The 27,865-nt window shown below is 39.4% G+C and overlaps 2 protein-coding genes across 2 annotated transcripts in view; both read left to right on the top strand.

Annotated features, from left to right (window-relative positions):
- Window positions 1-27,865, top strand: part of LOC126278599 (gastrula zinc finger protein XlCGF57.1-like) — a 486,383-nt gene that overhangs the window by 66,237 nt on the left and 392,281 nt on the right. The gene's annotated exons all lie outside the window — the stretch shown is intronic.
- LOC126278598 (zinc finger protein 726-like) overlaps window positions 1-27,865 on the top strand; it is a 232,057-nt gene that overhangs the window by 66,204 nt on the left and 137,988 nt on the right. The window contains exons 3-4 of the mRNA XM_049978820.1: window positions 9,628-9,776; window positions 13,956-14,142. Coding sequence (XP_049834777.1) covers window positions 9,628-9,776; window positions 13,956-14,142 — 336 coding nt within the window. The remainder of the gene's footprint in view (window positions 1-9,627; window positions 9,777-13,955; window positions 14,143-27,865) is intronic.

The raw sequence follows: 27,865 nt of genomic DNA, 5'->3' as shown, positions 1-27,865 counted from the left end.
GCCAATTAATATTTTTTCTCACCATTAGATAGTACGCTTGTTGTAAATAGTGTAACTGTTTCCCACCCCTGTTCCATTGACTGCTTCTCTCCTCTGCCCCCTTTTTTCGGCTTGTTCATCACACTCACCAGTATCTTTGGCCATATAACGTAGTGATGTGTACATATTTTTGTATTTAGTTGTCTTGATTGCAAAGCTTTTAGAACAAACTTACTCTCATTCTGCTGCACAGCAACAACTAATAACAACTTAAAATAATATGAGTCATGTGGTGATGACTTGTTGTAGTGCTGCAGAATGAGAGATTCTGAAGATGACTACAGTGTAGCCAAAACCAGTAATTCAGTTCAAAAATATGTGGAATCAAGACAATTAAAAAAAAAATGACATCATACGATTGCACTCCAGTTTGTTGTTCTATGCCAAATAGTAGTTTGTGCCAATCCTCACATGTACACAATGGAAAATCCAGAATGGAATGTAACATTATTATGAAAAGGATAGTTGCTACTCACTGTATAGTGGAGATGCTGAGTCGCAGATAGGCACAACAAAAAGACTGTCACAAAATAAGCTTTCAGCCAACAAAGGCCTTTGTCAAAAATAGACAGAACACACACACACACACAACTCACATACATGCATTCGTGAATGTGTGTCTGTCATCTATTTTTGACAAAGGCCTTGTTGGCCGAAAGATTATTTTGTGACAGTCGTTTTGTTGTGCCTATTAGCAACTCAGCATCTCCACTATATGGTTAGTAGAAACTACTCTTTTCGTAATATAGTTTTTTGTATATACGCCCTTATACTTTTATCCATTGAGTGTAAAGTAATATATTTGTGTCAAGCTTCTTTCTGAATTTTATTATGCTTGTATTTTTGTATCGATATATAGTTGGAAAAGATCACATATCTTCGGAGAACCAAGTGCCTACTGATGTAGTGTAGACTACCTGTTTAGACGTAAGTTATCTTAGGATGGCTCAGAAAGCTAAAAGCTGGTGCATAACGAATTATAAAATAAATGTTGTTGTGGAACACCAATACTGTGTATCCAAGACCATTTTAATATGAATTGTTATGGTTACTGGTGTACCACATCAGGCAAAACAAGTCTGAAATTGTTAAACACGATATTACCACTCTTTAAGTATGACACTTCATCAACATGCTTTTGAAAAGAATAAAGTAGCTCAAAGATAGAGAAACTGGACATGTATTTAGGAGGAACAGAATTAAAATCGATTAGTTATGTTTTCTGTGGTCCCTAAATAACTCAGGTGAACACTTGGATCAACATCTACATGTGATACTCTCCAACAATATGGAGTCACAGACAGGCGCAACCAAGGGCCTTAGTGCCTGGAGACAATGGCCATTTGTGTACTGGTTGTTGTCTGAGATTTCTGATTCTGAAGGTCTTTGTCCAAAAACTGAAAATATTTCTAGTATTCTTTTTCATTGAGTATGTCTGTGACGTCCTTTGTTTAGCAATCTGTGATTTCCATACTACTGTTATTCCATCCTGGACTTTCCATTGGATACTCCCCAATTCACACTTTAGAGCTTGGCAAATGATTTATAGAACCACTTTCAGACTGTTTCTTGATTGTCCAACTTTTGAATAGCACATGGGAAAAATGAACACCTAAATCTTTCTGTAAACGCACATATTCTCTTATTTTATTATGCTGATCATGTCTCTCTTTGTAGGTGGAATAAACAAAATATTTTCATATCTGCAGGAGAAAACTGATAATTAAAATTTCAAGAAAAGATCTTGCCACAGTGAGAAATGCCTTTGTTTTAATATTCACCATCTCAACTCACTTATCATATCCATGACACTCTCTCCCCTATTTCATGATAATACAAAATGAGCTGCCATTCTTTGAATTTTTTGATATGCTCCTCCATTTCTGTCTCATAAGTATCGATAACACACAGTGGTACTCCAGAAAAGGACAGGCAAGCACAGTTTAGGCAGTCTGTTTAGTAAATTTGTTGCATCGTCAGTGTGTTCTGCTAATAAAACACATTCTTTGGTTCATCACTCCTATGTGATGGGTCCAATTCAGATTGCTTGTTATTGTAATCCCTAGATATTTTGTTGAATTGTCATCCTTTAAATTTGTGTCATTTATTTTGTAGCTAAAATTTCATGGAGTATTTTTTAGTACTAGTGTTCAGGAACCCACACTTTTTATTGCATAGGGTCAGTTGTAACTTTTTGCATCATACAGACACCTTGTCTAAATCATTTTGAAATTCATTGTTGACATTCTGGTGACTTTATTAGACCGTAAATGACAGTATCATTTGCAGATAATCCAAGAGGGTTGCTCATATCATCTCCTAAATCATGTACGTAGATTAGGAACAACAGAGGGTCTGTAACACTTCCTTGGGGGAACCCCAGTTATCAGCTCTCTTCCACTTGATGCCTTCCTATCGGTTACTAAAAACTGTGATCAATTTGATACAAATCCATTGATACAGTTGAGATAATACTCCATAGACACACGATTTGATTAGAAGCCGCATGTGAAGAAAGGCTTCAAAAGCGTTCTGGAAATTGTTAAAAACCATTCAGGAACCAAGACTGCATAAAATATTTCTTTATTAAGATGTCAAGTGGATATCTGCTAGACATCTTCTGTGTGAGATCAGCATAAAATGAACATGTTTCGCAACACAAGATTCTAAGACGTGAAGATGAGAGCATAGTCTGTTGAAAGTGGTTGTCTAAAATAAAGAAATATTTTATGCAATATTGGCTGTTGAATGGTTTTTAAAAAATAAACAGATCACAAAATGAGAAAATTCAACCTTCTGGAAATCTAGAAACATGAAATCAATTTCAGAGCCCTTGTTGGTAACATTCATTACTTTATGAGAACAAAGAACCAGTATTGTTTCACAAGAACAATATTTTTTGAATCAATACTGTTTATGTTTCAATATATTGCTTTCTTCAAGATATTCCATAATATTTGGGCATAGCACTTGTTTCAAAACCCTTCTGAATATTATATCAATAATATGGGTCTATAATTCAGCAGATTACTTCTATTTCGTTTCTTGTCTGTTGGACTATCAGGTGCAACTTTTTAGTCTTTAGATGTGGTTTCTTCATGGAGTGTGCAGTTGTAAAGGATTGCTGAAAATGAAGCTGTTTCATCTGCATGCTCTGAAAGGAACCAAGTTGCAGTAAAATTTGGAGTGGAAGACTTTCCTTTAGTAAGTGATTTCATTTGCTCCAGTACAACAAGGGTATTTACTTCTAAATTACTTATGATTGTGGCTGTTTGTGATTTGAATTTTGGATATTTACTTCTGTTATAACTTCAAGTTGAACAAATATATTTCAAGGAAGACGCAATACATGAAAGTCACAGATCAAGTAAACAGAGTAAGACGTGTGTACACTTTAACAGTCAAATCATAACTGAGTCCGAGTCTAGCAGCCGCTGGCTGGCTAGCTGCTTATGTGGCACTGCTGCTGCATGGCTGGCAGGCAGCGCCGCACACTAGAGGGCACGCTTAACTGCACGGCGGCACTTCGAAAGATTGGCGAGTCACAACACTTTTCCCCCCTTTGAACTTTTTGCACAGGTCTTGATGGAGGTGGCCTGTAGATTGCTTAAGTCCATAGGTGTTGTTTGACTGGCCGTAAAGTCTCAAGGAGAAGGCTTCCCGTATGAACAGAAGTGTCCCCAATGATAACAGGTCGAGATAACAGGAAACGTGGGGGTCGAATCTGCTGGGGCTCCGTGCACCAATCTGCCCATTGCGGCAAGTCTGGTTGTTATAACAGGAGACATGGGCGATGTGTCCGCATCTGTAGGAGAAGGAGGCGAGTAGAGTTGCTCCGACAGATGATGGTCATCTGGTTCCTGCATGGGCACGTCTCCTGGTGGCATCAGTTCTTGTGCTGGCACCAATATGATGGTGAGAGGACTGCATTGTGAGTAATGAGAGATTCTAGTATCCCAAGCATCAGGTAGAGCCGGAGGTGGTGTAGTGGCATCCGGAACAGGTGTTGCCGACACACAAGGCTGAAGCTGGTCTGAATGACGCACTGCAACACCCATGTCCGTCTGGATTTCATACAGGCGTTGGCTACGGTGTCGTTGGCTGCCATATCCCCGTACCCATACAAGGTCGTCGGCGGTGAACCAGCCAAGCGAAAGCACCTGCGACCGTGAGGTGGAAGGCCGCAGAAGATGAAGTAGCATTCGGGGATGTCGGCCATGTAAGTGCTCAGCCGGGCTGTGGTCGCCCGTGGGGGTGAAACGGTAAGAAGCCAGAAATTGGAGAAGCGCATCATCAGCAGCAGAAGAAGTCCTCATCTGAGCCTTAAATGTGCGGACGAGTCGTTCAGCCTCACCATTTGACTGTGGATGGAACGGAGGGGCCATGACATGCATGACGCTATGATGGGCACAAAAATCCGCAAAATCGGAAGAGGCAAATTGCAGACCATTATCAGTAACAAGAGCAGAGGGAAGACCTTCCAAAGAGAAAATGCGAGCTAGAGCATTGGTGGTTGCCGCGGTGGTAAGCGACATGCAATGGACAATGAAAGGACAGTTAGAGTAAGCATCAATAATGAGAAGCCAACAAGTCAGCATGAATACACTCCCAGGGATTCTCAGGCGAAGGCCACAGTGACAAAGATGACTTCGGGGCGGCGGCCTGTGACACACAAGGACCGCAGGCAGCAACCATGTGTGCAGTTTCAGAGTCGATGCTGGGCCAGTACACATGACGGCGCGCCAGAGATTTTGTGCGAGAGACACCCCAGTGCTCTTGGTGAAGGAGGCACAAGACCGAGGCACGCAAAGATGCAGGTATCACAACACGCGGCGAAGCATTTTCGGTGGAAAGGAGGATAACACCAACCTTAGCCGTGAGGCGGTAACGTAAAGCGTCTTAGTTCCACAACGGATCAGAAGTTTTAATGGACGGACGATCTGGCCAACGCTTCTGAATACAACGTAAAACCCGGGAGAGGGTAGGGTCAGAACCCGTAGCAGCCACCAGCCGCTCCCCGGTGATGGGGAACCCGACCACAACCTGCTGCTCGGCAACATCGAGGTGGAAGCACAGAAGTTCGTCCCTATCGAATGCCAAATCAAGACCCATGGGAAGGGTGCATCAGCATTCGCATGTTGAGCCGTCGGCCAGAAATAAATCTCATAATTGAAACGAGACAAGTAAAGAGCCGAATGCTGGAGGCGGTGTGCAGCCTTGTCGGGAAGTGACGTTGATGGATGAAACAAGGAAACAAGTGGTTTGTGGTCTGTAACAAGATGAAATTTGGATCCATAGAGAAAAACACCAAACTCATGAAGAGCATAAATAATGGCCAAAGCTTCTTTTTCAATTTGAGAATACTTTTGTTGGGCATCCGTGAGCGTTTTGGAGGCATAAGCAATGGGTTGTTCAGAACCACCAGAAAAACGGTGCGCAAGGACTGCACCAACCCCGTATTGAGAGGTGTCCGTGGCAAGAACAACATGTTGGCCAGGTCGATAAGTAGCCAGGCACGGTGCCTGTTTCAGTATTGTGTTCAATTTCTGGAAAGCCGCATCGCATGATGCAGACCAGTGAAAAGGTACGTTTTTATGCAACAGGCGATGCAACGGCTGAGCCACCAAAGCAGCAGACAGTAAAAACTTGTGATAGTATGCTATTTTCCCCAAGAAGGCGTGCAGTTCCTTAACAGATGTACGGCGAGGTAGGGCAACGATCGCAGCGACAGTTTGCTGAAGCGGACGAATACCATCCCAAGAGAGTTGAAACCCCAAGTACGTGATAGATGCATGAAAAAAATTTGATTTCTGAAGATTACACTTAAGACCAGCAGTCTGTAAGACATGAAAAAGTGCGCGGATATTTTGAAGATGTTCGTCAGTGGTGGAGCCAGTGACAACTATGTCGTCCTGGTAATTTATACACCCAAGGACAGTGAGCAATAATTGTTCCAAGAATCGCTGAAAGAGAGCAGGGACACTGGCAACCCCGAATGGCAATCATTGGTATTGATAGAGGCCGAAAGGCGGGTTAAGGACCAGAAACTGCCAGGAAGCAGCGTCAAGAGGAAGTTGATGATAAGCTTCTGACAGGTCAAGTTTAGAAAAATACTAGCCTCCAGCAAGTTTAGTGAACAATTTTTCAGGTTGAGGCGTAGGGTTTAAGTGTCGATAAGCATTTGTCATTTACAGTGGCTTTGAAATCGCCACAGAAACTAATTTCACCATTTGGCTTAGCAACGATAACGACAGGAGAGGACCACTCACTGCAGGTGAGATGATCCATCTCCCGTTTGACCTGTTCACAAAGGAATCCAATTGAGCATAAGGAATAGCATCAGAGGCGATATTGACAGAGTCATCTACAGAGAACCAAAAAATGCGAAAGGCATCGAAACCAAAAAGATTCTCCGTGTACTATGGTTGAGCACAAATATGGGAACAGTGCGAATGACAGATTTGTATGATACCTCAGCATCAAATTGTCCCAAGAGAGAAATCTTCTGTTTATTGTAAGTCCGTAATTGCCGAGTGAAAGGTGACAGGATTGGAGAACCCAACTGAAGATACATCTGAGAATTGATGATAGTGGCAGCAGAACCAGTATCCACCTGCATGGAACATCTCGACCAAGTATTTGGACAGTGAGGAATACCTTCCCTGAAAGGGAAGAAGTACAATTGACAGACAACACAGAATCAGCATCATGTTCATGAACATCATGTATGCGGTTGGATTTGCAAACGGATGACACATGATCTTTCTTTTTCTTTTTTTTTTTTTTTTTTTTTTTTTTTTTTTTTTTTTTTTTTTTGTGTGTGTGTGTGTGTGTGTGTGTGTGTGTGTGTGTGTGTGTGTGTGTGTGTGTGTGACACACAGCCCAACGTTGTGCACAATCTTCTAGTGAATGTTTCGTAAAACACCGCGGACACGGAGGAAGTTGCCGTGAGTTTTGCTGCAGTTTCTGAGAGGTTTGTTTATGGTTAGGCCGGGGCTGCGCTTGGAAGCGTACTGCGCCCACGTCGGCCGGCGGGGACACGCCACACGCTTCGTCAACATCACACAGAGGTGTTGTATTTCCCCCCGACATCGCCCCATGCCTCTATTTGTGCACCAGCAGCGCGAGAAATGTCAAAAGACTAAGCGATGGATAGGACTTCATCTGGAGTCGGATTTGCCAACTGAAGGGCACGTTGCCTAACTTCTTTGTTTGGCGCCAATTGGATAATAGCATCCTGTACCATGGAATCGGCATAGGATTCTTTGTGAACTTCAGTAACAAATTGACACTTTCTACTGAGGCCATGAAGTTCAGCAGCCCAAGCGCAATAGGATTGATTCAGTTATTTTTGACAACAATAAAAGGCAACACGAGAGGCTACCACATGCGTTTGCTTTTGAAAATAGACGGACAGAAGTAGGCCATTTCAGCAAAGGACAAAGACGCAGGATCTTTCAAAGGAGCCAATTGGGACAACAACCAATACATTTGAGGTGAAATCCATGAAAGGAACAGAAACTTACATGTTTCTTCGCCCGCGACATGAAATGCCAAGAAGTGCTGTTGAAGATGTTTTTCGTAATCAGACCAGTCTTCCGCCATCTCGTCGTAAGGAGAAAAAGGAGGTACAGACAACGACGAGAGACGCCCCACATATGATGCCGTGACAAAATCACGAATCGCATTTGTGAGAAGCTTTTGCTGTTCTATGAGACCTTGCAATAGTTGCTCTAAAGTAGCCATAGAAATATGTGGGTCAACGATGGGAAAGAAAAATCACTACCTCGTCGCCAATTGTTATAACTTCACGTTGAACAAATATATTTCAAGGAAGACGCAATACATGAAAGTCACAGATAAAGTAAACAGAGTAAGACGTGTGTACGCTTCAACAGTCAAATCATAACTGAGTCTGAGTCTAGTGGCCGCTGGCTGGCTGGCCGCTTAGGTGGCGCTGCTGCTGCATGGCTGGCAGACAGCGCCGCATGTAGAGGACATGCGTAACTGCGCAGCGGCACTTTGAAAGATCGGCAAGTCACAACAACTTCATCATATCTGGTGAAGGAATATTGGAAAACTTGGGTTTTGTAATTCCTCTTGAGTGGCACTGTTTGTTATAGGTAACATTGCCATTGCTACTGCATAGTGAAGGTATTGATTGCGTCTTGCCACTGATATACTTTACATATGATCAGAATCTCTTTAGATTTGCTACCAGATTTTTGAGACAAGAGTCTCAGTGTGGAAACTGTTAGAAGCATCTAGAATTGAAGTCTACAGTGTGTTTCAAGAATCTGTAAAACATTGCCAGTTTTGGAGGTTTTTTGTTCTTTTAAATGCCTTTTCATTGCTTCTGCAACAGTGTCTAGCATATCATCGCACCCATTTACACGTGGTGTAGCCTCCTAAACAAATTGCTCAAAATAATTTTAGGAGGAAGCATTTAGTATAATTTCCGACAATGTTCTATGCTTACAGCTGACCTTCAACATGTATTTTCATCATTAATTGAGGGTAGATTGAAGCCACCACCAATTATAATTGTCTGAGCTGTGTACCTATTTGAAATGAGACTTCAGTTTTCCATCAGCCTTTCAGCAACTGTATCATCTGAGTTGAGAGATGTGAGGTAAAAGGAACCAATTATTCTATTATTAAATGGCTAAAACAGTCACCCAATTACAGCTGCAGGTTGTCTGTCGAGTGGTTTCCAGGTACAACTGATATTTGATTCTCAATATTTCATATAATTATTGACCAAATTCAGAATTTTAAAATGCTGTCATAATATGCATATTAGGATCTGTAGTTTTACACCAAGATTTAACACAATATGTCAAGTATTAAAGTTAGAAACTGCATATGTCTTGAGGCAGCTTACCTCATGGCACGTAAATTACCATAGTATTCCCACCCAATGAAAACACTTACTGACTTCCAGTGACCTTCACACATGATTTTGTACCTTTTATAAACTCTTAATGTCCCACAAAATAATGAAATAAAACAGTTTATCACTTACTAAGTGTTTATTGTTCATGTGGTAAAGCTGCAGCATCAAGAATGACTTTATATTTATTATTTCTTTCCTACTACCTCTATTCGGTTTCCAATTTGCAGACAGTATCCACATATACCACTGAAGATACCTACAAAATTGCATAATTATGCCCTGTCGAATATTTTACATATTAATTCTTCTGTAAAGTGATCAGGTGTTTGAAGCTGTTTTATACATGGGAGATCAAGTTTTTAAAGAATCATAGGTGGTAGTGGTGGTGGTGGGGGGGGGGGGGGGGGTTACTGGTCTTCTTCTATTTCACTACTAGGTAAACTACCTCTAACAGCAACACATGATGTTAAATTCCATTCTTTTTGTATTATTATGCTCACATTCTTGCTTATTATCATCTGTCAGGTAGGAGATGTGTATATTACACTTCCAGATTATAATATTATTTAATAGATATCAGAAATTAAAGTCATTTTTTTTTATTGGCATTCTGTTTATGAACATTAATGTCCTTTGTTTTACAACTTATATTGTTTATAACATTTTAATTACAAAAATGACTACTTTTACAGTTGCTACAAGAATGGGGACAAGAAGACAGACAATGCTAAATGAGAGGAAAGCTAAGGAAGAACAAAATGAACAACAAAATAATAAACCAAATGAATGTGCAGAACCGTTTGCCTGCTGTGGCTGTAACAGAACATTTAGCACTCCAGCAGTATGTCAGTCTTTAGTAACATTTCCTACTGCATTTTTTTTCTTTCATCTAATAAGTTGGTTCTTTTCCTATTTTCTAACTGCTATTAAAATAAGTGACATTAATCTTTAGAATTAACAATTGTTTTGTTACAGTACATGACAGTACATGACATAGCTCCATGCAGTATAATAAATCAGACTTTCAAAGCAGTGCGTTCAATTAACAATATAAATATTGCAAACTTTAGGGAAAGCCTACAGCAGCTAGACTGGGATGAAGTGTATAAGGAACCCGATGCAAACTTGAAATATAACTTATTTCACAATACATTTTTAAGGGTATTTGAAAATTGTTTTCCCAAGAAAATAGTTAAACATAATTCCAAGAAAACATATAAAAAACCTTGGCTAACTAAAGGAATAAGAATATCTTGCAACCGCAAAAGAGAACTGTATCTAACAGCAAGATGGAGTACTGACCCCGAAATTGTTCAATATTATAAAAACTATTGTGCGGTACTAAGAAAAGTTATTAAAAAGTCCAGAAGCATGTGTATCATGTCTGAGATCAGTAACTCTGATAATAAAATTAAAGCAATTTGGAATATTATTGAAAGGGAAACAGGGCAACCAAGAGCACAGGAAGACTTTAGTGCAATAAAATTGAATGACAAGTGCACTAACAAACAATCAGAAATTGAAAATATTTTGAATAATCATTTTTTAAATGTTGTGGAGAAAATAGGATCTAGATCTTCACTAGAAGAGGCAAGGCTATTAATAGAAGAGGCCATACCTGCACAGTTTGAAACAGCTGTAATTCCACCAACCTCTCCCTCTGAAATCAGTAAAATAATAAACTCACTGAAAAGTAAAAGCTCTTACGGAATTGATGGCATTTCCAGCAAAGTACTTAAAGCTTGTTCCCCACAGATAAGTAGAATTCTCAGCCACGTATGTAATAGCTCTTTGGAGCAGGGTGTTTTCCCTGATAGACTGAAATATGCCATTGTAGAACCATTGCATAAAAAGGGGGATATGTCGGATGTCAACAACTACCGCCCAATCTCTCTTCTGACAGCTCTATCAAAAATTTTTGAGAAAGTAATGTATTCAAGAGTAGCCTCCCATATTTGTAAAAATAAAGTACTAACAAAATGTCAGTTTGGTTTTCAGAAAGGCTTTTCAACAGAAAATGCTATATATGCTTTCACTGATCAAATATTAAATGCTCTGAATAACCGGACATCACCCATTGGTATTTTTTGTGATCTCTCAAAGGCCTTTGATTGTGTAAATCATGGAATTCTTTTAGATAAGCTAAATCATTATGGTTTGAGTGGGGCAGTGCACAAATGGTTTAATTCATACTTAACTGGAAGAATGCAGAAAGTTGAAATAAGTGGTTCGTGTAATGTTAAAACAGCTGATTCCTCAAACTGGGGTGCTATCAAGCACGGGGTCCCACAGGGTTCGGTCTTAGGTCCTTTACTGTTCTTGATATACATTAATGACTTACCATTCCACATTGATGAAGATGCAAAGTTAGTTCTTTTTGCTGATGATACAAGTATAGTAATAACATCCAAAAACCAAGAACTAAGTGATGTAATTGTAAATGATGTTTTTCACAAAATTATTAAGTGGTTCTCAGCAAACGGACTCTCTTTAAATTTTGATAAAACACAGTATATACAGTTCCGTACAGTAAATGGCACAACTCCAGTAATAAATATAGAATTTGAACAGAAGTCTGTAGCTAAGGTAGAATTTTCAAAATTTTTAGGTGTGTCCATTGATGAGAGGTTAAACTGGAAGCAACACATTGATGGTCTGCTGAAACGTCTGAGTTCAGCTACGTATGCTATTAGGGTTATTGCAAATTTTGGTGATAAGAATCTCAGTAAATTAGCTTACTATGCCTACTTTCATTCACTGCTTTCGTATGGCATCATATTCTGGGGTAATTCATCGTTGAGTAGAAAAGTATTCATTGCACAAAAACGTGTAATCAGAATAATTGCTGGAGCCCACCCACGGTCATCCTGCAGACATCTATTTAAGGATCTAGGGATCCTCACAGTAACCTCACAGTATATATATTCCCTTATGAAATTTGTTGATAATAATCCAACCCAATTCAAAAGTAATAGCAGTGTGCATACCTATAACACCAGGAGAAAGGATGATCTTCACTATGCAGGGTTAAATCTGACTTTGGCACAGAAAGGGGTAAATTATGCTGCCACAAAAGTCTTTGGGCACCTACCAAACAGCATCAAAAGCCTGACAGATAGCCAACTAACATTTAAAAATAAATTAAAAGAATTTCTAGATGACAACTCCTTCTACTCATTGGCTGAATTTTTAGATATAAAGTAAGTAAAAAAAAAAAAAAAAAAAAAAAAAAAAAAAAAAAAAAAAAAAAAAAAAAAAACTTAATCATTAGTGTCATGCAATATTTTGTGTAATGTAATTTCTTGTACAGACATCTTTTATTAACCTGACACGTTCCACATCATTACGAAGTGTCGTATTCATGATCTATGGAACAAGTATTAATCTAATCTAATCTAATCTATATGAAAACAACATTTAATTTTGTGATCGTTGTTAGCATGAATTTGTATTGTGCAAAATTTTGTCATAGTCCATTCTTCAGTTCTCTCCATGCAAAACTGATTGTACAGCTGAAGCATAACAGTTGAGTACTGTGTTTTTTGTTGTGCTGTGTTTCATTTTTTATGACCTGTCTCCAGGCTCTTATTCAGAACAGTTTCAGTTCTAACTGGTTGAAACTTAAATACTTTGTGTATAAGTGTATAGTACTGGTTGGGTCTCTCTTTCACTTTTGAAATATCTGTATATTAAGAAAATCTCATATGTTCCACCTATATTGTAAAATTATAGAATTTGTTGTGTTGAGGCATTTGCTTCAATTCTTTGATTTATCTTGTTTACAAGTAGCCCCATATTATATATTTCATTACACCTTCCATACAAAATGTATGTGATATAAATCAGTATCAGCTTCCCCGGCTGACTTATTTAAGTATGTTGAATAAAAACAACTACTCTCAAGACAGTGGCCAGATACTGGATTTCATAATGTTGGTTTTCCTTTTGTAAACAACAGTTTTTTATGATGGAAAAAATTTCCCACTTCATCATTATGAAAGCAGTTTGGCACATTTTCACCCACAAGTGTAAATTCAGCCCAGCATCAGAAAATTTGAGTATCTGCTGTTTTGCATATTTAGTCAGAGTACCTTGCCTTTCCAGCATTAGTTTTTAAAGTGAGATTAACTGCAGCCAAAACCACTAGAACCACTGATTTAACTATTAAAATTACTGCACCAGAACACATTCCCATTTTCAAGAAAATACTCAACTTCTTTTTGTATGTGTTCATTTTCACGTAAAGTTAAAATAAGGCATAAGTTATGTTCATTTTGTTACAAAAGAAATTACATCTTTAAGGGAAAGCAGCATTTACTAGGAGTTTCTTACAAGCCACAACAGGCACCACCTTGATGTATCAATATGTAATTTACACTTTTTTTTATCCCAGATCAACAAGTTTTTGTTTGTAATGATGATATTACAGTTTGGATCAAGCAAGCCATAGAATTTTTGGAACCCTTATATGATTGTTCCATTGATTTACCACTTCACTGATTCTCTGATGCTTCTGTTAATTCACTGACCGCAATAATAATCAGCACCATAATTGTTGGCCCATTGATAAAGTTTTGTATGCACGATAAGTGACACATTGGTTAAAGCACTGGAGTTACATTTAGAGTAAGGGCCTTACTAATCCCTGCCCAGCTGTTTGATGGCAGGATGGTTCCCTTGAAGATGTCATCACAGATTTCCTCGTCCTTTTTCGTTCTAAGTGTGTGTTCAATTTCTAATGATTTCATCATCCTAAACCGTAATCTTACTTTTTTGTCAGGTGTCCTCTCAGCTGTCTGAAAACTGGATAATGTCAAGACAATAAACTGAACACTAGTCGCTTTCATCCCCGCCACCCCTCAAAATCATATCCATAACACTTTGAGGAAAATGAGTTGTATCTGCAATAATTTGTTTTTAAGAAATAAACTTGAAGTGATGGTGTTTTTTATTTCTCACATTGTTGCCAATTATCATTTGTATTCTGTAATTAGATTTCATTAACATGTTTATTTTTCAGGGTTGCAAAAGGCATATGCGTTACTGTGCGTTAGCTGATGGATCGTTATTAGTGGTAGACAAGAGTAACATGGACAACGCCAATGGGCCTGAGTACAGTTTACGAGGCAGGCAAAATTCAGAGAAAAGTGAAGCAGCTAACGCAACAGAAGCACAAACTAATGATAGCCCTCAGCAACAAATAAAAGGTACACTACTTTTGCTGATTTCATTGTAATCATCAAAGCTGGCAAACAATAGTTATAAATGGGGATACTGATCAGCATACATGTACACTAACATTTTGAGAACATGCCACACAGAAAACTTTTGAGTCCGGAAAACCAGCCCTTTTTGCCATCATTGAAACATTACTGGTAATTTTGTTTTGATATATCGTAAAGGTGATACACACAAAAAGACCAAGCTTTAAGGTTTATTTTACATATTTATTTGAATTCTTTTGTAGAGTACAAATTTTACTATAATGATGGCCAAAAGTGTAATTATCCTTCCAGAAAGAAAAGTCTGAGGCAAGTTCTTGAGTAGTTTCATATGAAAATGTCTTTCATATGCCAAAGGCTAAAATAATCTGTATATGCAGAGTGGTATGTCAAATTCAGAGCAATATCATTTTGTTTCCTTCCTGCTTGTTTTACAGTGAACTGCCTTGTTTTCTGCAAATGAATCTTGAGAACTCATGTTATATGCTGCCTCATAATGAGCTTCATGTGTAAAAGAGTTGAGATTAAGATAAATAAAACAGAACTGAAATGTAATTAAAGCGGCAGTGTCTGTACCAACAATATTAGTGATGAAAAGGGACCGGAAAAAATCACATTTTGCAATAAATGCAAATTGATGCGAATCCTGCCTCAAATGTGAAATTACGTAATAGCTTTGTTTCGTAGCGGATTGCATCCATGTGAGCCATTTATCAGAGAGAGTTTTAAATAGCTTTTTTTCTGCATATAATATCAAAATTGTAAGCTGTTGCTGGCATTGTACATCATTGATCTGTTGCCATGCCAATTGTGGACAGTTGAATGGTCTGTTTGCGTAATGCAAAGTAGTACTCAGCCATGGGACCTAGCGTTTTATAAGAAAGAAACACACATGTTTATTTGTTACACCGCTCCATCCCCTGTGGCAGTCAAAATTCTAGTCTCTTTATACTCGTGACCATCTGCCACTATAACCTATAGTGCCTGCCCACTGCACAATAGTGATTGTAAAACAAAATCTGTAACTTTTTTCATGGCGCTGAAATTTCCCTAACGTTAAAATCGAGTTGCCGTACGTTTGGTTCTACTTCTACGCTAAGTGCTTCGTTAGTTGTCTTTGTAGCGGTGTCAAGGATGGATCGTAGGGCTATGAATGCCCATGAAAGGTCAAAATTAGCAGTGTGCAGATGTTTTAATCTTCAAATTGTGTGGGAAAAGAGAATGTCCAGAAATACCAATCATCGGATATGCATACACTTAACTGGCAGGAAAATGCTGCTGCTTTTCAACAGGACAATCATTTTTGAAAGCTTAAATACTGCCAAGCGAAGAAAACTAAGGCCATTTGGTGTTGAAGTTTTTGCATAAGCGAACATTCCAGTCAAAAAGCTCCCAATGAGCACTTTTTTTAACAATCAGTTTCAAAGAACTAATAATTTGTTTGTCTTCACTCATGTAACATGACAACGTTTTAAATTTGCATGTCTAATCATTTACAAACAAAGAAAATAGTTGCAGATTTCGGCAAAAGTAGATGCATATTTAGCAAAAAAATAGATATGAATTTTGCCAAAAATACGTGCTACATTTTCTGGTCCCAAGTGATGAAAAATTGTAGCAGAATGCAGCTTAGCTGAACATGAATTCTCGTCAGCCTGTTATCACAGAGATATTTCTCTCTCCAATCCAGACTCATTAAATTATTCCTCTTGAGCTTCCAGAATTTCTTGCTCACTCTAACAACATGACATATTTGTAGCATAATTACAGCAAACTGCAAAACCTGAAGATTTCACACATGAAACTCACAGCAGTACAAGCTCACATTGGCTCAATCAGTCATTACAGCAAGTCACTTGCTACTGTTTCTTTCAAAGTAATTTTAGAAATTGACAACAGAAGGCAGCACCTGACAAGTGACATGACGCGAGACATCTGTACATTTTTCTCATATGACGTGAGTCCAGTTTACAGGTGATAAGTGGCTTACACATCAGGAAAGCACAGCCTAAGGGTTGTAATTTGGTTTTGATTCTAGTGAAACTACTCCCATCTGTCTTTCAGTACTTAAAACATTACTGGTACCCTCCAGGGTCACTAGACTGATAATTAAAGTGCAAATTATTTGAACATTATTCATTATGACCTTTCTAATGATTTCATCATCCTAAACCTTAATCTTATTTATTTTCCAGATATTCTCTCAACTGTCTGAAAACTGGATAATCTCAAGACAGTAAGGTGAACACCAATTGCTTTCAAACCCCACCACCACCACACTCCTCCCACCATCAATCCTCTATTACTTTGACTGCTTGCTATTAAATTATAAATTATTGAAATGAGAAATCATTGAGGTTAAATCCAGTTTCAGACAGTTCATTTGTCTTTTTTAGAAGAAAACATGTTTCCTCACTACACTACACTCATTAATTTTTTCAAGTTTCATACTGTAAGAGACACTCCCATAATGCTGGCGTAACAGTTCTCATTCACAGTTCGTCTTTATGTATTATTCAGCTTTGACTACAGTACTACCCAGCCTGCCATTATTGTTTAAAGAGTATTTGAGAGGAGCAACAAAGTGTATAAAATGTGACAAATAAGTAAATAAAAATTGTGAAATTGAAAAAGAAGTATGGGGTTTTTTAATCACACTATGGTTCTGTTTCAAATATTATTATTATTTTATTTTATTTTTTTATTTATTTTTTATTTTTTTTATTTGAGCGTACAAATTATTCTCACACATCTCCTCTCGTGTATATCTGTCAAAATTTTAAAACATTAAAGTAGCATACTAACAGTATCCATGTGGCATGTTCCCTCATTCATACCAAATAACATTATAAGCTCCTGCATCTTTAACCTGACTAATTAGAAAAAAAATAGTCTATACTTCTATATATTTCATAATGATTAGGTTAATGGATCTAATTGCATGACATTTGCAAGGAAAGAATCAAGATATTCATATCTCTTGTATGTATTGACACTGGAGAAAAAAGAAATTTGTGTTACAGCTTTACTAAAAGAAGAGATTGGTTGATGAAACATATCCTGAGGCATCAAGGAATTGTCAATTTGGTAATGGAAGGTAGTGTGTGTGTGTGTGTGTGTGTGTGTGTGTGTGTGTGTGTGTGTGTGTGTGTGAGAGAGGTTGGGGGGGCGGGGTTTAAAAATTGTTGAGGAAGGATACAGTTAAGCAGCTTCAACTGGTTGTAGATTGTGGTAGTTGTGCAGAGATGAAGAGGTTTGTACAGGATAGACTAACATTTAGAGTTGCATCAAACTAGTCTTCAGACTGATGACCACAATAAAAACAACACTGACATTAATGCAAGAGGGAAAATGTTAAATCAGTAAATGGCAGATTTTTTTTTTATAAAACAATGGCAAAAGACTTATGCAACCATTAAAGTTATTTGCTGCAAAATGCATATGATTGTTGCTAAAGCACATTTATTTTTGAAATCATTAGTGTTGTATGCCCAAATGTATCATATAGAATTACATAGGTCCAGTTATAATGTTCCTGTATATTAGTAGTAGTCCAGAAAGAAAAAAGCTTTTTGCTGACTTTAATGTTACATTCTTCTCATTTCACATAACTTCACCAAAATAAACACGCTGACACAGCTGTGCTAATTGTATGCTCAAGGCCATAAAGCACACTGTTCTCCTTTGTCACGCTACCAATTCTAGATGTTCTAGTGTTTGAATGACACTGTAGTGTGTATCTTGTGACTGGCTGGAATGACAGTACTGCATAGGAATGGGAACCTTCCTGTTATACAGTAGCTGTGCCACAAGAATTCCGCTGTCCAAGGGGCAAGGTGCATAGCAGGAGAAAAGTAATCAGTGTACATGTGCAACATAAATAGCTAAGTGTTGGTGGTAAATGTCCGCCATCTCAGTTTTAGTGTGGCAAGTGGGTCAATGGTGGCAGTTCAGACTGTAGTGTCAGCATCATCTGACATGTATACAAGCTGCATAGTCATCACGATCCTCATTGTTGGTGTATTGTCCCTTTCAGCCATCTGTGCATAAAAAATGACATCCACTCTTGGATAAAGAACATCTCTAGGCTTCCTCGTTATCCACTGTTGGATAAAGGCTTTCTCTGGGCTTCCCATTTATGAAAGACTTTAGCTGCATATGTATATGTTGTTCATCTACATCTACATCTACATGCATACTCTGCAAATCACATTTAAGTGCCTGGCAGAGGGTTAATCGAACCACCTTCACAATTATGTATTATTCCAATCTCATATAACGTACAGAAGGAACAAACACATATATCTTTCCATACGAGCTCTGATTTTCCTTATTTATCATGGTGATCTCTTCTCCCTATGTAGATCAGTGTCAACAAAATATTTTCTTATTTGGAGGAGAAAGTTGGTGATTGGAATTTCATGAGAAGATTCCAGCGCAACAAAAAATGCCTTTCTTTTAATGATGCCCAGCTCAAATCCTGTATCATTTCCGTGACACTCTCTGCCATATTTCACGATAATACGAAACATGCTGCCTTCCTTTGAACTTTCTCAATGTACTCCATCAGTCCTATCTGGGAAGGATCTCACTCAGCACAGCAGTATTCTAAAAGAGGATGACCAAGTGTATTGTAGGCCATCTCCTTAGTAGATCTGTTACATTTTCTAAGTGTCCTGCCAATAAAATGCAGTCTTTGGTTACCATTCCCCACAACATTTTCTATGTGTTCCTTCCAATGTAAGTTGTTCATATTTGTAATACTTAGGTATTTAGTTGAATTTACGGCTTTTAGATTAGATTGATTTATTGTGTAACCGAAATTTAATGAATTCCTTTTAGCACTCATGTGGATGACCTCACACTTTTCATTATTTAGGGTCAACTGCCAATTTTTGCACCATTCAGATATTATTTCTAAATCATTTTGCAATTTGTTTTGATCTTCTGATGACTTCATTAGTCGATAAACAACAGCGTCATCTGCAAACAACCTAAGACAGCTGCTCAGATTGTATCCCAAATTATTTATATAGATAAGGAACAGCAAAGGGCCTATAACACCACCTTGGGGAACGCCAGAAATCACTTCTGTTATACTCGATGACTTTCCATCAGTTGCTATGAACTGTGACCTCTCTGAGGTGGAATCACAAAGCCAGTCGCATAACTGAGACGATATTTCAGAAGCACGCAATTTCACTACAAGCCACTTGTGTGGTACAGTGTCAAAAGCCTTCCAGAAATGTGAATGAAGAGCTACTTGTGTTTCACAGGAACGATGTTTTCTAAAACCATGTTGACTGTGTGTCAATAGACACTTTTCTTTGAGGTTATTCATAATGTTTAAACACAATATATATGTCTCAAAATCCTGCTGCATATTGACGTTAACGATATGGACATGTAATTTACTGGATTACTCCTACCACCTTTCTTGAATATTGGTGTCACCTGTGCAACTTTTCAGTCTTTGGGTACGGATCTTTCGTCGAGCGAATGGTTGTACATCATTGTTAAGTATGGAGCTAATGCATGAGCATACTCTGAAAGGAACCTAATTGGTATACAGTGTGGACTAGAAGACTTGCTTTTATTATGTGATTTAAGTTGCTTCACTACTTCTAGGATATTTACTTCTACGTTACTCATGTTGGCAGCTGTTCTCAATTCGAATTCTAGTATATTTACTTTGTCTTCTTTTGTGAAGGCATTTCAGAAGGCTGTGTTTTGGCAGCACTGTCTTTGATAATATCTTCATTGCTGTCACACAGAGAAGGCATTGATTGTTTCTTGCCAATAACATACTTCACATATGACCAGAATCTCTTTGGATTTTGTTCCAGGTTTCGAGACAAAAGTTTCATTGTGGAAACTGTTATAACCATCTCGCATTGAAGTCCATGGCAAATTATGAGCTTCTGTAAAAGATCGACAATCTTGGGGATTTTGTGTCTGTTTAAATTTTGGCGTGTTTGTTTTGTTGTATCTGCAACAGTGTTCTAACCCATTTTGTGTACCAAGTTTGTTAAGTTTATTTGGTATAAACCTCTCAATTGCTGCCAATACTATTTCTTTGAATTTAAGCCACATCTGGTCTACATTTATATTATTAATGTGGAATGAGTGGAGAGTGTCTTTCGGGAAGGTGCCAAGTGAATTTTTATCTGGTTTTTAGAATAGGTATATTTTTTGCTTATTTTTGGAGGATTTGGGGATTACAATATTCAATCTCGCTACGACAACCCTGTGTTCACTAATCTCTGTATCGGTTTTGATGCTCATTATTAACTTAGGATTATTTGCTGCTAAGAGGTCAAGTGTGTTTTCACAAGCGTTTGCTATTCGCATGGGCTCATGAACTAATTGATCGAAATAATTTTCAGAGAATGCATTTAGCACAATTTCAGATGATATTTTATGCGTAACTCTGGAATTAAACATGTATTTTTGCCAACATATCGAGGGTAAATTAAAGTCTCCACCAACTATTATCGTATGAGTCATGTATGTGTTTCTAATCAAACTCAAGTTTTCTTTGAACCTTTCAGCAACTGTGTCATCTGAATTGGGACGTTGGTAAAAGGATCCAATTATTATTTTATTCCAGTTGCCAACAATGACCTCTGCCCATACTAAATCTCTGGAAGTATCTACTTCCAATTTCGCGACAAGTTAATCTACTTCTAACAGCAACCAACATGCCACTGCCAACCATGTTTAGCCTTCCCTTTCGGAACACCGTTGGGTTCTTTGCAAAAATTTCGGTTGAGCTTATATCTGGCTTTAGCCAGCTTTCGGTGCCTATAACAATTTGAGCATCAGTGCTTTCTATTAATGTTTGGAACTCTGGTATTTTCCCAACACAGCTACAACAATTTACAACTGTTAATGGTTCCTGCATCTACGTTCTTCCTGTGTTCAACCTGTACCCTTTGTGACTGAAACCCGTCTTGTGTTTTCAACAAACCCTCTAACCTAATAAACCTCCCAGTCCACGCCACACAGACCCTGCTACCTGTGTATCCACCTCCTGTGTATGTGGACACCCTACCTATTCACTGAAATCCAAAACCCAACCACCCTTTGGTGCAAGTCGAGGAATCTGCAGCCTATACGGTCACAGAACTGTCTGAACCTCTGACTATGCTGCAAATGGTCAACTCTGCTTTCTGCCGAACATATGTTAGACGCACCGTGTCTCCTTACATTAGTAAAATTTGATAGCCATGATAAAAAAGGAAACTGTAAAGTGGGATAATAGAAAATACTGTACACATCAATATTTGTTCACTGAGATGCATAGTAGATTGGAGGTCAACAGCTGTTTTCAGCTACAAAGAGAATCATTGAGAAATGAAAAGAGAATGAAATCAACTGTTGAAGGGAGGAACTGGATAAATAAGTTGCAGTGGACAAACTTTTCAGCAACAAAGCCATAATATCAGGCTACTACACACACCAATAATTGTAATTGGAAAGAACAACATGTGAATCTTTTGTGATACCTGGTTCTTGGCCGTGAATAGGATTTGCAACAGCAACCAACATTCCAATGGTGATGGTTCTGCCTGCTTTATTTCTTTGTTTGTTGATTGTCCTTGGCGTCATCATACTGGCTGAAAAATGGGGTGTGGATGTGCAGCTATTGTCTACTGTAAATGACGTAGCTGACAGAAGCACAGTTACATTTCACAGTCTTTTACTTTCACTGTTCACAACCCCCGCCCCACCCCCCCCACCCGCCCCCCCCCCCCCCCCCTGACCAACCCCACCTAAAATGTTAGAAAGTTATATAGCCAGTGCAGTATTGTTTTAACTTTCCATAAGCCTCATTAAAAGTTTGCAGGCCAACATCCACATACTGCTACAATACTTTACTGTTGAACATCTGGGAGCAGTAAAAGCCTAACCACACAGTTCACAGTTTTTCTAATAAATTGACCAGACACTGTCAGTGCTTTAACACACATCCTATTGGTGTGATGTGCTGGTACTGCGAATGGCTGAAAGCAAGGGGAAACTACAGCCGTAATTTTTCCCATGAGCATGCAGCTTTACTTTATGGTTAAATGATGATGGCATTTTCTTGGGTAAAATATTCCGGAGGTAAAAGAGTCCCCCATTCGGATGTCTGGGTGGGGATGTCATTATCAGGAGAAAGAAAACTGCCGTTCTATGGAACGGAGTGTGGAATTTCAGATCCCTTAATTGGGCAGGTAGGTTAGAAAAATTAAAAAGGGAAATAGATAGGTTAAAGTTAGATATAGTGGGAATTAGTGAAGTTTGGTGGCAGGAGGAACAAGACTTTTGACCAGGTGAATGCAGGATTATAAATACAAAATCAGGCAGGGGTAATGCAGGAGTAGGTTTAATAATGAATTTAAAAAAAATAGGAGTATGGGTAAGCTACTACAAACAGCATAGTGAGCGCATTATTGTGGCCAAGATAGACATGAAGCCCACGCCTACTACAGTAGTATTAGTTTATATGCCAACAAGCTCTGCAGATGATGAAGAAATTGATGAAATGTATGATCAGATAAAAAATTACACAGGTAGTAAAGGGAGACAAAAATTTAATAGGCATGGCTGACTGGAATTCGAGAGTTGGAAAAGGGAGAGAAGGAAACATAGTAGGTGAATGTGGACTGGGGATAAGAAATGAAAGAGGAAGCCATCTGGTAGAATTTTGCACAGAGCATAACTTAATCATAGCTAACACTTGGTTTAAGAATCATGAAAGAAGGTTGTATACATGGAAGAACCCTGGAGATACTAGAAGGTATCAGATAGATTATAAAATGGTGAGACAAAGATTTAGGAACCAGGTTTTAAATTGTAAGACATTTCCAGAGGAAGATGTGGACTCTGACCACAATCTATTGGTTATGAACTGTAGATTAAAACTGAAGAAACTGCAAAAAGGTGGGAATTTAAGGAGATGGGACCTGGATAAAATGACTAAACCAGAGGTTGTACAAAGTTTCAGGGAGAGCATAAGGGAAAAATTGACAGGAATGGGGGAAAGAAATACAGTAGAAGAACAACGGGTAGCTTTGAGAGATGAAGTAGTGAAGGCAACAGAGGATCAAGTAGGTAAAAAGGCAAGGGCTAATAGAAATCCTTGGGTAACAGAAGAAATATTGAATTTAAATGATGAAAGGAGAAAATATAAAAATGCAGTAAATGAAGCAGGCAAAAGGAATACAAATGTCACAAAAATGAGATCGACAGGAAGTGCAAAATAGCTAAGCAGGGATGGCTAGAGGACAAATGTAAGGATGTAGAGGCTTATCTCACCAGGGGTAAGATAAATACTGCCTACAGGAAAATTAAAGAGATGTTTCGAGGAAAGAGAACCACTTGTATGAATATCAAGAGCTCAGATGGAAACCCAGAAGGGAAAGCAGAAAGGTGGAAGGAGTATATAGAGGGTCTATACAAGGGCGATGAACTTGAGGACAATATTATGGAAATGGAAGAGGATGTAGATGAACATGAAATGGGAGATATAATACTGTGGGAAGAGTTTGACAGAGCACTGAAAGACCTGAGTTGAACCAAGGCCCCAGGAGTAGACAACATTCCATTAGAATTACTGATGGACTTGGGAGAGCCAGTCCTGACAAAACTCTACCATCTGGTGAGCAAGATGTATCAGACAGGCGAAACACCCTCAGACTTCAAGAAGAATATAATAATTACAATCCCAAAGAAAGCAGGTGTTGACAGATGTGCAAAATGACCGAACTATCAGTTTAATAAGTTACAGCTGCAAAATACTAACACGAATTCTTCACAGACGAATGGAAAAACTGGTAGAAGCCGACCTCAGGGAAGATCAGTTTGGATTCCGTAGAATTGCTGAAACACGTGGGGCAATACTGTGTCTACGACTTATCTTCGAAGAAAAATTAGGGAAAGACAAACCTACATTCCTAGCATTTGTAGACTTAGAAAAAGCTTTTGACAATTCTGACTTGAATACTCTCTTTCAAATTCTAAAGTGTCAGGGGTAAAATACAGGGAGCGAAAGGCTATTTACAATTTGTACAGAAACCAGATGGCAGTTATAAGAGTCGAGGGACATGAAAGGGAAGCAGTGGTTGGGAAGGGAGTGAGACAGGGTTGTAGCCTCTCCTCGATGTTATTCAATCTGTATATTGAGCAAGCAGTGAAGGAAACAAAAGAAAAGTTCGGAGTAGGTATTAAAATCCATAGAGAAGAAATAAAAACTTTAAGGTTCGCCAATGACATTGTAAATGTGTCATATACAGCAAAGGACTTGGAAGAGCAGTTGAACGGAATGGACAGTGGCTTGAAGGGAGGATATAAGATGAACACCAACAAAAGCAAAACGAGGATAAAGGAATGTAGTCGAATTAAGTTGGATGATGCTGAGGGAATTATATTAGGAAATGAGACAATTAAAGTAGTAAAGGAGTTTTGCTATTTGGGGAGCAAAATAACTGATGATGGTCGAAGTAGAGAGGATATAAAATGAAGACTGGCAATGGCAAGGATAGCGTTTCTGAAGAAGAGAAATTTGTTAACATCGAATATAGATTTAAGTGTCAGGAAGTCGTTTCTGAAAGTATTTGTATGGAATGTAGCCATGTATGGAAGTGAAGCATGGACAATAAATAGTTTAGACAAGAAGAGAATAGAAGCTTTCGAAATGTGGTGCTACAGAAGAATGCTAGAGATTATATGGGTAGATCACATAACTAATGAGGAGGTATTGAATAGAATTGGGGAGAATAGGAGTTTGTGGCACAACTTGACAAGAAGAAGGGACTAGTTGGTAGGACATGTTATGAGGCATCAAGGGATCACAAATTTAGCATTGGGGGGCAGCGTGGAGGGTAATAGTCGTAGAGGGAGATCAAGAGATGAATACACTAAGCAGGTTCAGAAGGATGTAGGTTGCAGTAAGTACTGGGAGATGAAGAAGCTTGCACAGGATAGAGTAGCATGGAGAGTTGCATCAAACCAGTCTCAGGACTGAAGACCACAACAACAACAACATACAACATTGGTGGAACACTTATTTACTGTTTAGTTAATGCATTGTTGTTGCTCTAACGAACATAGGTTCCTCGTCTGAAGCTCGGCCATGCACTGACTGTCTCGGGTCCAAATATCGGGCTCTTATATATTCTTACAATAATAGGTGCTGAAACTACACATTGTTTGAAGTTTAATTTACAGAAATTACAATTAAAACTTAACTCATTAAATTAGCTGAACACATCAATAATTGGTTCTCTCAAACAGTTTCTTCTACTACAAGGGTTAAGCCAAATTATTTGTTTAAATCATGAAATTAACATATATAGTTATCTAAACAATACTTTTGACAAAACTGTCAATTCTTTGGGGGTAATTAAGGGCTGGCTTTGCTTACATGTTTTCAAATTGAACCAAATAGACACTTTAAGATTACTAGTAGTTGTTCGTCCAAATGTTTATAATTAGTACAGAATTTATATTTGCTTATACATAAACAATAGAATTTAAGTTACAAAACAATTACTGATTTCACACTATAATGGAAGATACTTACAAGTAATAGTCGAAATAAATTATAGAATCAGTTACATACACTTCTGGAAATGGAAAAAAGAACACATTGACACCGGTGTGTCAGACCCACCATACTTGCTCCGGACACTGCGAGAGGGCTGTACAAGCAATGATCACACGCACGGCACAGCGGACACATTACATACACTTCTGGAAATGGAAAAAAGAACACATTGACACCGGTGTGTCAGACCCACCATACTTGCTCCGGACACTGCGAGAGGACTGTACAAGCAATGATCACACGCACGGCACAGCGGACACATTACATACACTTCTGGAAATGGAAAAAAGAACACATTGACACCGGTGTGTCAGACCCACCATACTTGCTCCGGACACTGCGAGAGGGCTGTACAAGCAATGATCACACGCACGGCACAGCGGACACACCAGGAACCGCGGTGTTGGCCGTCGAATGGCGCTAGCTGCGCAGCATTTGTGCACCGCCGCCGTCAGCATCAGCCAGTTTGCCGTGGCATACGGAGCTCCATCGCAGTCTTTAACACTGGTAGCATGCCGCGACAGCGTGGACGTGAACCGTATGTGCAGTTGACGGACTTTGAGCGAGGGTGTATAGTGGGCATGCGGGAGGCCGGGTGGACGTACCGCCGAATTGCTCAACACGTGAGGCGTGAGGTCTCCACAGTACATCGATGTTGTCGCCAGTGGTCGGTGGAAGGTGCACGTGCCCGTCGACCTGGGACCGGACCGCAGCGACGCACGGATGCACGCCAAGACCGTAGGATCCTACGCAGTGCCATAGGGGACCGCACCGCCACTTCCCAGCAAATTAGGGACACTGTTGCTCCTGGGGTATCGGCGAGGACCATTCGCAACCGTCTCCATGAAGCTGGGCTACGGTCTTGCACACCGTTAGGCCCTCTTCCGCTCACGCCCCAACATCGTGCAGCCCGCCTCCAGTGGTGTCGCGACAGGCGTGAATGGAGGGACGAATGGAGACGTGTCGTCTTCAGTGATGAGAGTCGCTTCTGCCTTGGTGCCAATGATGGTCGTATGCGTGTTTGGCGCCGTGCAGGTGAGCGCCACAATCAGGACTGCATACGACCGAGGCACACAGGGCCAACACCCGGCATCATGGTGTGGGGAGCGATCTCCTACACTGGCCGTACACCTCTGGTGATCGTCGAGGGGACACTGAATAGTGCACGGTACATCGAAACCGTCATCGAACCCATCGTTCTACCATTCCTAGACCGGCAAGGGAACTTGCTGTTCCAACAGGACAATGCACGTCCGCATGTATCCCGTGCCACCCAACGTGCTCTAGAAGGTGTAAGTCAACTACCCTGGCCAGCAAGATCTCCGGATCTGTCCCCCATTGAGCATGTTTGGGACTGGATGAAGTGTCGTCTCACGCGGTCAGCACGTCCAGCATGAAAGCTGGTCCAACTGAGGCGGCAGGTGGAAATGGCATGGCAAGCCGTTCCACAGGACTACATCCAGCATCTCTACGATCGTCTCCATGGGAGAATAGCAGCCTGCATTGCTGCGAAAGGTGGATATACACTGTACTAGTGCCGACATTGTGCATGCTCTGTTGCCTGTGTCTATGTGCCTGTGGTTCTGTCAGTGTGATCATGTGATGTATCTGACCCCAGGAATGTGTCAATAAAGTTTCCCCTTCCTGGGACAATGAATTCACGGTGTTCTTATTTCAATTTCCAGGAGTGTAGTTATAAGATTTTCATATGTTTTCTGCCATTGTAAATCTCTGCCCTTACTCTTTGCCTTTAAATATGTCTGCTTGTGTCTGTGTATGTGCGGATGGATATATGTGTGTGTGTGTGTGTGTGTGTGTGTGTGTGCGCGTGCGTGCGTGCGTGCGAGTGTACACCTGTCCTTTTTTCCCCCTAAGGGAACTCTTTCCGCTCCCGGGATCGGAATGACTCCTTACCCTCTCCCTTAAAACCCACATCCTTTCGTCTTTCCCTCTCCTTCCTGAAGAAGCAACCATCGGTTGCGAAAGCTAGTAATTCTGTGTGTGTCTTTGTGTGTTTTGTTCATTGTGCCTGTCTGCCGGCGCTTTCCCCCTTGGTAAGTCTTGGAATCTTTGTTTTTAATATATTTTACCCCTGTGGAAGTTCCTTTCTATTTT

Source organism: Schistocerca gregaria, chromosome 6 (genome assembly GCF_023897955.1).
Source record: "Schistocerca gregaria isolate iqSchGreg1 chromosome 6, iqSchGreg1.2, whole genome shotgun sequence".
Taxonomy (NCBI): Eukaryota; Metazoa; Arthropoda; class Insecta; order Orthoptera; family Acrididae; genus Schistocerca; species Schistocerca gregaria.
The sequence above is the reverse complement of the archived record's forward strand: the minus strand, read 5'-3'. Positions and strand labels throughout refer to the sequence as shown.